Below are 12,801 nucleotides of genomic sequence, written 5' to 3'. Positions count from 1 at the left end.
ATGCCTAAAGTAGAAACAAATTAATTTAGTCTAGCTGATTTATTTGAACAGAAATTTAAAGGCATATATCTCAGCACCCTACAATATACTATATATGTTGATAGTCCCACGACTAAATAAATACCTCTCCGTACGTAATAGCAAAATCACATGACACAAGCAAAACATAAATTTTTCAAACATTATATATTGTACAGACCAAAGTCAGATTTGTCAGAAATACTTGAAGCGGACAAAACATGGTTTGTTATTCAAAAATTATGAAGTACTTTCCACGCTAACAGATTATGCTGCATCTCGTGAAGCGTATTTATGCTACTTTACTTACTGTATGCTTTTCTTTTTTACTAAAATGTACTAAAAGAAAAATGAAAGGCGATAGAAGTTATAGGCAAATAACGCTTCACGGAAAAGCCGCGTTGCTGCCTTGGAGGATTCGCTGGTGAGAACCGAAGCACCACATACAGCAGATGGACTAGAGCCAACAGGTTTAATCCTTACTTAAGGTCGACTATTTCAGGGAACAGGTCTTGGTGGGATTGACCATAGGAGAGCTGGTTTCAGGACGCCGCACCTCCGATCATCGCGGCCGCTCGCGAAGATGATCAAATAACACGTAGCAAGACCATATTTCAAGAAACCCTAACGATCATATGGCAAAATGGTGGGGGCCAGCAGTTCTGGCACTTTTCTCCGCGGAAGCCCTGAACAGTACAACCTTCCTCGTGCCAACGCATTGTTGACCAATTGGCTTGCTAAACCTACTGAATTTATACTTTATAGGTTACGCCCCACTGAAAAGCAATAGGACAGTAAATCCTAGTGGAGGCATCCTCGTATGTAAGTACATAGATTTATAGGATAGGCAGCCTCGTGCGATGCATAGTCGAAAAGAATATCATTGCTTTCGTGGCCAACTACTTTGCTTCGTAACAATCTTTGTCCGATAGGCTGATTCTGAATTAATGTACGCACTAATGGAGGAACACGTGAGCGGCCTGAAAGCGGTGTTTCCTCATTCTGTTTCTCTACTAGTCATTGTCGGCGACTGCAACGCTCGTAGAAGGCACGATTGCGGACTTCGAATAGTCGATCTCATTTCGATGTCGATTTTGTCGGGGGCATATAACAAGTTCGATTATCGATGTAGTTGCAATAAATGCACTTATAGATAGGGCAAAGTTTCAGGGTGAGACTCTTCCATTTTTAGAGGTCGCAAGTATTCGAGCTCATGTACCCATGACAATAGAACTCACTATCCAGGTTCCACCCGCGAAAATAAGCCTTGATTCTAGACTTTAAACGCCTGTTTTTTTATACACAGTCGTTTGCCAAACCAGTAAAATGTGATAGCCTGCGCCGTTATAGCCTTCCTCACAGCCTATCATTTCAAGGGCCTGATTACATTGATAACCTTTATCGGATCGTTTTGACCATATCAAGCCTCAAAAGACGGTGGGGTCCTGATACCAGTTAAGAAGCCTTTGAAATAGTGTGGAAATCATGCTTGACACATGAACCGTTGCCCTTTATGCCCTCTCTAATAATGGCTTCGTACGCTTTGCATGCTATTCTGCGCCCAACACTAGTGACGGTTTGTTGAGCGCCGGCATCATCAGAAAGTTCTCTGAATTATGCAACCAATAGTGTGCTACGGTGAAACATACATTTTTTCTGTAAAGGCTTTGATCATTTTGACGTTGACTGGTTATCGACAGCGGCCAGTGATAATCTTTCTAAGGAAACCATTGTGTTAGTTCCTGACATTGAAAGTATGCGCGACACGTAATTAGAAAAATGTTTCAGTTAATATTACACTTAAGTTATTCTTCATTCGGTAATCAATCGACAGGTCTCAGTTTTTACTAATTTTCACAGCTTGCCAATGACGATCCAGAGCTCACTCAAATCCGCCCTTTAGCTCAGAGTGCCTGGTACGTTTGATTTTGGTTTATATCCCTGATGAATATATATACATATATATATATATATATATATATATTAAACAATCACTAACTTCAATTTCCAGAATTTTCGGAGTCTTTAGTTATATAGTCAAGCTTGTGCATGTCAACTAATGCAATGAACGCGTTTTACCGCTTAAATACACTACATCGCATAATGTAGGGGTCATTACGTTGACCATTACGGCTAAAAGCGATCGATGGCTAAGGTCCTTCTGCCTAATTGCTTATATGGAAGATGCCGTTATGGTAGACGGGCTGTAGGTCTCCCGATGTTACTTCTTACATTATCGTAACTGAAGACTACAGCAACAAGCACCGATGAATTTAAAATACCTGAATATTTCAGCAAAAAAAAATGACAAGACCTTGAGAGGTTACAAACAATAAACATAAACATCTATATGTAAGAGTGAATCTACCTAATCAGGGACCTTCTATGAGTCGTATCATGAGTGCAGTGAAGAACTCGGGTTTACGTACCTTGTAGTAACACCACCTACATTACTGTAAAGGTACACTTTTCGAAATACTCGCAATACATTGGGTAACGATACATCCTTGCCCAACGCTTTTGCCAAAATTTACGTGTAAAGGAATTATGCGTTCAGTGATCTCCTATTCTGTTAACATTTCAATTCATAGTTTCAACTGAAAAAATAATTTGACAAACGATTGCGCCATTTTGTCACAGACTTCACGGAAGGTGGTTCACAAGATGGTTCTCGTACTTAGTACACGACTAGCTTTGTACACGTCCATGACGTCGACGCAGACCGCTTGCTATTCAGCTCAATACTTCCTTGATAATTTTCTGTTTTTTGACGTTCACTTCTAAACCAATTATTCCGCAGCAAGTTCGCAATAAAGTAATAAAACTTCATGGATTTCTCTCATCCTGCTAAACGAGTGCTCATTGAGCTGAAGTTATTAAAGCCTTCTTGAAATATTAGCCAAAAACCGTCAGTTTTTATATTGACTTATTCAAGCGAAAAAGGGTAACGAAACTTTTTTTACAAACGACAGATACGCAATTATTGAGCCATAACATTTTTTCATTATATCGTCATTTAGCCTCATTTTCCCTGCTTCTACAAATTAGTATACACCGTATCGTAACCTGCTCCATCGTTAGATCGCGTTGTGGAAATGGAAATGGACTCGATACTTACTTCTTTCTACCTAATATTAACTTATTTTATCTACAGGAGTATTATTAGCTAATATTATCTGACCATCCTGTTAGAATAAGTAAACTAGAGACTATATAAAAAAAAAAATAAATAAATAACGTCGGGTTGTTGAGTGAGTTGAGAGATAATAGGATACATAAAAAAAAACGTATGCGAGCACTGAAAACAGAAAAAATCTTGCCTGCAGAGCTTTCAGTGCCATGAAATATGTCTTGCTTACACTAGCTAACAGCTGAATAATGATACGAATATTACCACAGTTAATAAAAGAACATTTGTTGTTGTTACTTTAATTTATACAGAGAACACTATAGAACGTTAGTACCTTTTTCAGCAATATATATACAGTATATATACACGCATAATGATTGATATGTCAGGACTACTTCACTTTCTGTAAATAGGAGGTCACTTAACGTGGATAGAGGACATCAGTTGTCGGACAAATATTGTTTCACATAAACAAAGCAAGCAGCCCAGGATGATATCTTCCTATATTTCGGTTTGTCTTTTCTTTTCTGCCTCATGCTTACTTTAAATTCGACATTAATTAATAGTAAAAAAAAAAACAAGAAAAGTTTTTTTTTAAGATTAATATACAGTCGAACAGCAAAATGGCCAGTCAGATAAACTCGGCTGGTCAACTACTCTGGTTGCCTTTCTTCTCTGTCACTAGTTTTTTGCTATTCCAATTCTGTGTGGGTCTTGAAATGAATAGGTCGTTTATAGAGATCTTACTAACGATTGTATGTCTAGCTTGACAAGGTCGACCTAGGTGATGCTTTGGAAATCTCAGGCCACACGGCGCTTGACGCTGGAGGTTGCTGAATATCTAAGGATTTTACCCACAAACGTCACGTCTTGATTTCCGACTCCTATTAGTGAAATTTTTAGTCAATAAATAATTGATACTATAGGGGTGTAGCAATTGTACAATGGACTTGGAGACGACGTACGCGATTTAAACAATGGAGCACGAAAAGCTCCGGCCAAGACATAAGAAAAGTCTACGCTGGGCTCGTTCGAACCATTTTCCAATCTGCACTGCGCGGTGGTTTATAGCGGTCGTTTCGGCTACTGGCCCTTTGCTCTTCTGTCGAAGAATCTTTGGGTGCGATGCCCCACTCCTGAACTTCAGCTGACGCGAACAACTGGAACACGAGACCTGTTACAAGTCCTACTCCGCCTGCCACGTAGAAATCGTACGACCACAGAGTCGTTGAGTTCTGGAATACAAACAGTAGCTAGTTCACTCAGAATCGGCAAACTTTTTAACGCATAGAAATTAAGCATACGCTAGGCATTGTCAACAGTGAACGTAAGTCTTATTCAAATGTTAAGTAAGTAAGTGAAATAAGTAACATTCGAATGGCTTGTAGGATATAGTTTATTGAAATATCTGACGAAATAAGTATACATACGAATACCAGATAGTGAATGTACGCAAACATGTTAGGTAGGGTGAAGACGATGTACTTACCTCAACGTTTATGAATGCGCCGGTAACCCAGGGGACAATGAAGCCGGTGGTGTTCCCAATGCAAACACATAAGCCAAGGACGGTGCCAGCGTAGTCAGGCACCATGTCAAGAGGTATGCACATATAGCCAGCCTCCGAGATGCCTCGAATTGTACCAGCTATGACAAACAGGACGAGCGAAAGGCCCCCGTCGCATCCAGCCACCCACACAACGCAAATAAGCATGATCGAAGGGACCACGTGAGCTTGAAAAGCAATTCCACAATTCAAAGCAAAGAATAGATTAACTGATGACCATTTTTACGAAAAGATCACAAATGATAGTCTTTATAAGAGACGTGTTTCAGTGGAACGATGGTAAAGGAAAAAAGATAAAAGTTATTCGATGACTTCCCACCTAATCCGTTGAAAAGCTTCCGAATGTTGGTTGCAGTCATAAAGTTACGTCTGCGCATCCAGTCAGCTAAGGGGCCCGAGAAAACTCCTGCGATAATCGCACCCATATAGGGTAGCGAGGAATAGAGTCCGTTCTATTATTTGAAAGTAAACAATAAACAGGTACATTTTAGTTCTTGGCTGAGCTACACAAAGGGCTTCGAAACTGCACCCCTAAAATTTGGATCTTCATAATGGATCCCTACAATGAAGTTACACTGTATACATTTCTTCAGCTATGACCCCACATAAAACCTATGCCCCCTACGAAGAACAATTAGAAGGCTTGACGTCAATGAACGATAAAAACGTGCGTAGCTTTTGTTCGCATTCATCACCTGTCTTCGATCGACAGAATACTTTCACTATCTTGCGAAGGCCGATATCTGGTGGACAAGAGTACTTTAACAGACATAACACAGACGTACCACCAGTCAAACTGATCTGGCCTCGCTGAGCGCTTCGCACTACCGCTCAAGAAATACGCGTAGACATAGCAAGACAAAAATATATAAAAGCTATGATGATGACAATGATTATGCTGATTATTATGGATTAGTTGGTTACGCACGATTATATGGCGCCTGGTTATGTATATATGTGTGATAATTAGTAAAAATAACAGACGTTTGTCTATCTCTCATTCAAGGTACTTAATGATTAACGGTGTAAGCAATCATTACTTGCTAGAAACATCAGACCTTTCAGCAACAGTTTGCGCGGTTGCTTTCGTATTTTCCGTTTTAACAACTGTAACTCTGTTTTATTTAATTCCACAATCTATATAAATCCTAAGTTCGTGCAGTTTCCAAACTGTGATGGGATGACCAGTTTGGTAACTAGCCTAGGATTTTAACTTTCGCACTTACATCGGAAATATTGAAGTTGAGTACGGTTCCGAGGTAAGTAGGAAGCTCGGTGACCAGTATGTACTGCAGCCAATGTGTGCCGAAGTGTGCACAAATCACGGCAAAAATAGCAGGAGACGTAAAAATTTTCTTCCACGGAGTATATGCAGCCTGGTGACACGAAAGAATATGTTATTGAAATGTATTGAACTACAAGTAGTTGTACTATTTGTAGTTAGTTTATTTCACAATAAAATAACCACCGAATTAGAATGGCTTCCGAATACAACGGACTGTAAAAAAAAAAAGCGTATATTCTCTAGATAGCCCCGTTAATACTCTTTAGGTTAAAATCCGTTGAGTAGATAATCAAGTTTTAGCAAAGACTGCTAGTTTAGTTACCTAAATGACCATTAGCAATTCAACGTATGTTTTCTTTCATCTCTATCCACATACATGAGTTGGCTTTTGATCGCCTAGGTTATACAGGATCATATCGATTTCCTCTTGCGAAGCCCACGGATGATCTTCGGGTCGGTTAGATGTCAGTAAGGCCCAGAACACGAACCATATAGTTGTCCAGATTTCGAAAATATAGAATATTGATGGCCAACCGCCAAATATATCGCTAGTTGCCAAAACACCCGAGACGTACATGCCGATAGCAATGCCAAAGAATCCACCCGTATGGGTGAGGGCAACAGCTGTTGCCCTTTGGTTTGCCGGAATCCAATGCGCTATTTGGGCTTCTATTGCAGGGTAGGTTACACCTGCAACGGCATAACCCATAAAATAATAAATAACTTAGCTAGCAAATACAAACGTAAAATTATTCGGTAGAAACTTAAATGGCGCCTTCCGGCACAAATACGCACAATGTTTAGCGGTTTCCTAATAAGTGACACACATACCTTCCGCAAGGCCTTGAAGCATCCGGACAATAATCAGGCCGGTGGAGCCTGCGTATACTGAGGCTACAGGAATAAGTAAATTGAGACATCCGGTAATCAGGGTGCCGCCTCCAAACACCCATTTCGCTCCGTATTTTTCAGCCAAACGACCGCCCGGTATTGGCGTAATGATGTAGCTGGAAATTGGACCGTAAGCGTTACTACAATAAAAAAATTACAAGCAGGATCTGTAATCAAAGAATAAAATAAAGCCTAACTAGAAGTAACCTTTTAACTATCCAGGTTTGAGAGGACGAAATGCACAGCTTCACCCCTATCGATATTCTGGTGGCTATGAGAGCTAGCTCACTGGGTCTATTTTGAGCATACGTTAGTGACAAGTAGATAATATATAGATACGCCTATCGTGAGCAAATCTTGCCGTTGTCAAATTGACAATATGCTAATTGTCCACTGGAATATCTACTCACCCGTAATAAAAGGCTCCTAAAATGATACCTTGAGTATACAGCTCCCATTTGAATGGTCCGTCCTGGAGTAGGTAAATGCAGATCAGGGCAAATAGAATAAAAACAAGATACCTTAAATTAGCCCTCAACAACTTGGCCATCTCACATTCTAGAGGTTACAACAAAAAAAAGACGTGTCATACGACCATCGAAAGACTACATTTTGATGATCGACGAAAAATAGTTTGAGAGCATACTTAGACCATTTGGGAAATTAGTCGAACTAACAACGAATAGTTAGGCAGCTCTGAAAGTAACGAATTGGCCGTTTATATTGTTTGAAGCCTTTGTGTTACCAGCTTCTGATACATCAATTGAGTCCAGATAATTATAATCAAAACAATAATATACTATTAATAATGGTGACCGTTTCACACACATATACCACCCAAACGTCTACTGGTATAGAAAATCATGGGTACGTTAACAAAGGAATGTCTGTTATCACGTAAAATCGGACGGTGACCTTTTTCTCCTCAACTTGGTGTTGTGTCCTATACGTCTCACTCTCGTTCTGAAGATTGACTGTTGTGACGAGTGAATCCTGTAGCTTCGGACACATTCCTGTTTGAACCCCTTTTGCAATTGCCGACTGATTGACCATGCCAACCAAAGCCACATTGAAGCTCACCCTCATCCCATACACTAACGCTAAGCCAAAAAAGCTTAGAACAATTAATGCGTAGCGGTATTGAAACCAGCCTAAAAAATAGGGAAGACCAACCTCATCCATTAGTTAAGTTATCTAATTCCATTATTTTTGAGCATTAATAAAATGTCAAATTTTGCAAGTACCAAATTGTTTAACAAAAAACACTCAAATCTTCTCTAAGTTACAGTCACTCATATGCGTAGCTTTCAAGGAAAATAATACTTAGTAAGTATTGTTCAGAGATCAGTCGCAAACTTCATTTAAGTATGCCTAACTTCGCGGAGATCACACGGGAATTGCGAACTCACATGTCTGTCTTCGCGTTCTCGATAATTTATTATTTCCGCTAAAGCTGCTAACGGTCTTAGCGTCAACCTGCACTTTTGATAAATGATGATCTGACACTTCGATAGTCATCTTGCCTGGAATAAAAAAAACTTATTATTAAAAAGAAAGGCGCTTATGATTGAATTAACTATAGCCCACATTACTTACGATTTATAGCAAGTTACATAAACTTTCGCCTGCAAAGTGCTTTGCTATTTTCGCTCGACTCACTCGGATAGAAATCAATAAGCTTTTGTGCGGCTCAAATAAAAGGTTTACCGTTGCACCGTGCGAAATTTTCAGAGCAGTTTCTTACGGCCAGAACTGGGAAATCGTTCATCTGATTGTTAGTCCTGCATATGCTCATTCGCAGCAAGGGATCTGTTTCCGTACAGGTGAATATGTTAGCTAAACACAGCCAAATTCATATTGATCCACTTCTACAGCGCTCTATACTAATTTGATGTTTTCTACATAGGGAAGAAACACAGTTTGCGTTCACGAATTCGACTGACCGCGTATTCGCTGGGTTAACAGTCCCATCTGCAATTTGGTCTACTGCTTGAAGGCAGCGTCGAACGTGAAGCAACAGAAAACGAATTTTTATCAGTATTAATGAAGTTTTATTTCGAGCTGCGTAGCTCGACATCGAACTCCAACATCTGCCAGATCTATCTTTATTGATTTATCAATAAATCACATCACACCCGCTAGCTAATATATAGCTTCTCCCTCAGGCACTGCTTCCCGCATCTTGGGCCGGACTCTAATAGAGGGACTTGGAGATACCGCGCTGTTGTTCCATTGGATTATCTCGAAACAGAAATGGCGATGTAGATACGGTTCCAATCCAGGGCTTAGAACAGCAGGTGTGTGATGATGAAGGAACATTTATTCAGGAAGCTCAGTTCAGCTAATCCGTCAGCTCATTGCAAGCTTCTTATAAGGATTTTGCTTGTTGAGTTCATATGATGAAGATATGTTTATTTGATTTATGGCTCCGTTGAGGCTCGATTCTTCTTAAAAAATAATTCATCCAAAAAGTGGGCAAAGCTAATCTACGACAATAATTCACAGCGTGTAATAAGGCGCTCTCTGAGTGTCTAACTTTAGAGCTCAACATTTTAGACATACGCCACGGACGCCGTACAGCACGAAAAATAAGATACGGCAGCTGTGTGCAGATGCCTGACCTGAATTATTTTACGGTTTGTTGATAATGTTAACCTTTATTTTGGGCACGATGTGTCTGTATGAAAAACATCCGATTTTGCGATACATTTCTGATATCCTGAACGATCGATGAATATCAGCATGGTACTATTGTCTAATAACAACATCGGTTAAATACCAAGAGAGCCGTTACCTCTTCGTAGTCACTACGAAAAAGAGTTTCAGTGGAATATTTGGATATGTCCAAACGCCTTTCTCGACCCGGATCAAATAAACTGAAACGCGGCTGGGTTTGTCAGTGCATATGTACGACGCGCCAATAAAAATAACTGACGCCCAACATGCTTCCCACACGCCCATGCTATTAACCTTCAAAGCACTTTATCGGTTGTCCTAACAGCGGTACAATTAGGAATCGCATAATCGCTAACGTCAGCCTTAAACAATAGAGCGAGTTAGGCACTTTTATTCTGGGTACCTATACAGATTATCTGTGACTCCAATTATCGTGTTCAATATTCATGGGGAGAAGATAAGCGTTGGTTGCCGTCATGACAGACCCAACAACATATAGCGTCTCCCAGAAAAGGTTTACTTAACGGTTTTACGGTGTTGCTTGGTCACTGCGTGGCCCAGATCAACTTGTAGAATTTGTCAAAGGGACAAGAAAAATAAACACCTACATCGATTAGGTTACATTACATGGATCAGCATTATATAGAGGTACAGGGTAGTGATTCTACGATAGCACAAAAACGTTTATAAAACTAGCTAGTGGCTTGTACCATAAAGTACGGAAAAGTTTCTCGTACGACCTTTGTATAGGTCGCCTTATTTCGTGCTGTGAGCCAGCCGTCTGTAGGGATAGCTGACGGCGACACCAGACGTGAGACTTAAAACATAGAGAGGTATAGGAATAGGTAACCAAACAGTGATCGACTAGAATACCGAATAAATTTCTTATTAAGTGGGTTTTAGTATTTATCAAATGGGCTTTAGCAAAGCTCTGCCTAACTACGATCTATCTACCACGTATATTAGAGTGGCTCAAGGAACGAGACAGCTTTGGTGTTCGTTCCGCCGACACGAAACCGGCGTTACGCTCCAAGGATGCCGGTTAGCGGTTGCAATACGCTGACGCGTGAGGTACGGCCTCCTGAAGCAAAATAAATCGTTCTCGAAACATTAAGCTGAAGTGACAGGGTCCTCGCATGGCAACACGCACGAATTACAATTTGCGAAATTAAGAAGAATTAAATTATTGGCAATATGAAAAAGTTTTTAACACACCGTTTATTAGCTGTTAAATAACTCATAGATTGCATGTAGAAAATGTTTTAGCGGAAGCCGCACTAAATATAGGCATATAACAATTACTGAGCTTACAGCGGTACAAGAGTAAACTTGCCCTGCTACGCCCTTTACTATAGGAGCCTGCGTTACCTAGACAACTTTCCGCATAAACGAACGCTGCGGAATCGGGGCAGTACCCGGGCAATGTTATTGCGCTTAACTAGAGTGCCTATCGAATAAAAATGCCTGAGGGATATAAGGTAGTATATTCCAGTGGCAATTTTTGCTTTTTACAGAAACAGTGGCGGACAAATATATTATATATGCACGCGGATATAAGATGAAAATGAACTGATGTGGTAAAATGATACATACGATGCGTTCGCAATCTACGTCTTTAGGAAAAAATCAGCTAGACCGCTTGGGAACACGGCGTCACCTCGTTAGAATAAAGTCTCAAAATTCCCCATCATTGATGCGTGGGCTGATTCACCGAAAGCCGGCCGACATATTGCCACTGAAAAGATGATGGGGTGCGGATGTAATAGGACAGTCATGACGTACTGGTCGTTCCATGTATCCTCCACATATTTAAATATATGCTGAACGATCACACGTATTTATTTTTCTTATTCTATTCAGTTTATCGTATTAGCTATTATTGGTTATAGTGCAAATGTAGCTTACCTACATGTTTATATTGGTACATATTTGCAAGCATGTGGCTGTGATCTCGTGTTACTATATGAAGGGTCGGCTGTAGCAGCTGCCAATATCAACTCTACCTGAAGTAAATAATGGGGGTCCGTAATTCTACAAAAGGCATCAATGCGAAATTTAGCTAAACATCAGCGGTCAAGAAGTGTATGTTTTTTACAATACGCGCGCGTAGGGCTACCTGTGTTGAAAACTTAATATAATGAAACTGATACGAACCCATTACTTATCGGATATCAAACAGTTAAGCGACTTACTTATCGGCTGCGACGAGTGAGGTAAACAAACTTACGACACTTCAGTGGAGCAGCTTTCGAAATCGTAGCACTCGTGTTCGTTCTACAGTTGGTTTGGCGGTAAGCTACGCAAGCTGATTGGTTTTCCCTGGGCCTGCACTCGGCCTAGGCTCGAGGTGGTTTCCTTTCCCTTAGACTCACTTAAGCGGCTCTCGAATCGCAAATCCACTAATACCAAACCACCCGTGAGCTCGCGACCACTACTCCTGTGGCACATTGCCCCTTCAAACGGTTGAGGGCGAAACGATTCCTCTCTAAGATGGACAGACAGGCATCGCTCTGGCCGCTTGTTGTCTCTATGAGTGTCTCTAACTACCAGCTGCATACAATCGCTGCCGCAGCGGTGCACCGAAATGAAAGGGTTTTGTCGCCAGTTAGATGTTTGTGGGTCAGTTAGCATAGTTGTGGTAATCAATAGGCATCGCTGGCTCACTTCTCCATCGTTTCTGTGTATAGGATAGCTGTTAATGACTCTATTGGTCTCCATCTAGGAAGCTGCAAGGATGGCCGTATTTAAATCTCTCCCAGAAAAAGAGAAGGCAGACAGACGCAGAATGGGCCTACTCCGCCTGTAGGCTTTTCGACCAAGTGCAGGCTACACGACATTTCAGCTACCGCTGTCAGCAGGCGCTGGCTCGGCTTGCTCTATCCCTACCACCGCCTACTTCCTCATGTCAGCGAATGACCATCCATTGGGGAATGGAGAACGTTGCTTCATCTGACAGAAAGGCGCATGCGTCAACATTTCTGATATTGCCGTTGATGATGGCACCGTATCAGGTCGGACGCCATCTTCGTTTAATGCACATTCAAATCCTCAATTTGCGTTTAGAATTTAGCGGCACTCGCCACTGACAGCGCGGATGTGGGTTGGAAGTCTGTTGGGTATAAACTGTAGGAAAAGTGGAACGATAGTAAACAGACCATCATTCGTAGGCCGGAACTGTACCTGCTCTGTTCTCGTCGTCTGCCCTTACGTACCCGATATATCGGTATATCGTAT

The 12,801-nt window shown here is 40.9% G+C and overlaps 1 protein-coding gene across 4 annotated transcripts; it reads right to left on the bottom strand.

Annotated features, from left to right (window-relative positions):
* Positions 1-3,408: 3,408 nt before the first annotated feature.
* LOC111270873 (dietary and metabolic glutamate transporter) lies at positions 3,409-12,241 on the bottom strand. 4 transcript variants are annotated; one of them, XM_022851340.2, is made up of 11 exons: positions 11,760-12,241; positions 11,161-11,302; positions 8,301-8,414; positions 7,807-8,042; positions 7,302-7,363; positions 6,832-7,007; positions 6,377-6,690; positions 5,942-6,091; positions 5,035-5,167; positions 4,638-4,882; positions 3,409-4,383 (listed from the first exon to the last, which is right to left on the bottom strand). In XM_022851340.2, the coding sequence occupies exons 3-11, from the start codon at positions 8,407-8,409 to the stop codon at positions 4,165-4,167; spliced, it is 1,644 nt and encodes a 547-aa protein (XP_022707075.1). In that variant the 5' UTR covers positions 8,410-8,414; positions 11,161-11,302; positions 11,760-12,241; the 3' UTR covers positions 3,409-4,164. The 4 variants fall into 4 exon arrangements, with proteins under 4 accessions (XP_022707075.1, XP_022707076.1, XP_022707077.1 ...); XM_022851341.2 differs by having other exon boundaries at positions 11,795-12,241; XM_022851342.2 differs by lacking the exon at positions 11,161-11,302 and having other exon boundaries at positions 11,795-12,241.
* Positions 12,242-12,801: the final 560 nt, after the last annotated feature.

The sequence above is a fragment of the Varroa jacobsoni genome, unplaced genomic scaffold (assembly GCF_002532875.2).
Source record: "Varroa jacobsoni isolate VJ856 unplaced genomic scaffold, vjacob_1.0 contig00166, whole genome shotgun sequence".
Lineage (NCBI taxonomy): Eukaryota > Metazoa > Arthropoda > Arachnida > Mesostigmata > Varroidae > Varroa > Varroa jacobsoni.
This window is presented reverse-complemented; position numbering and strand designations above follow the sequence as displayed.

What these genes read in the sequence shown, in the direction of transcription:
- LOC111270873 (XM_022851340.2), bottom strand. Translation starts at nt 8,409, where the DNA reads ATGACTATCGAAGTGTCAGATCATCATTTATCAAAAGTGCAGGTTGAC. An exon ending in ACCAAGTTGAGGAGAAAAAG is followed by an intron (nt 7,364 to 7,806) that starts GTCACCGTCCGA and finishes TACCTACTCCAG; the next exon opens with GACGGACCATTCAAATGGGA. An exon ending in GAAGCTTTTCAACGGATTAG is followed by an intron (nt 4,883 to 5,034) that starts GTGGGAAGTCAT and finishes TTGCTTTTCAAG; the next exon opens with CTCACGTGGTCCCTTCGATC.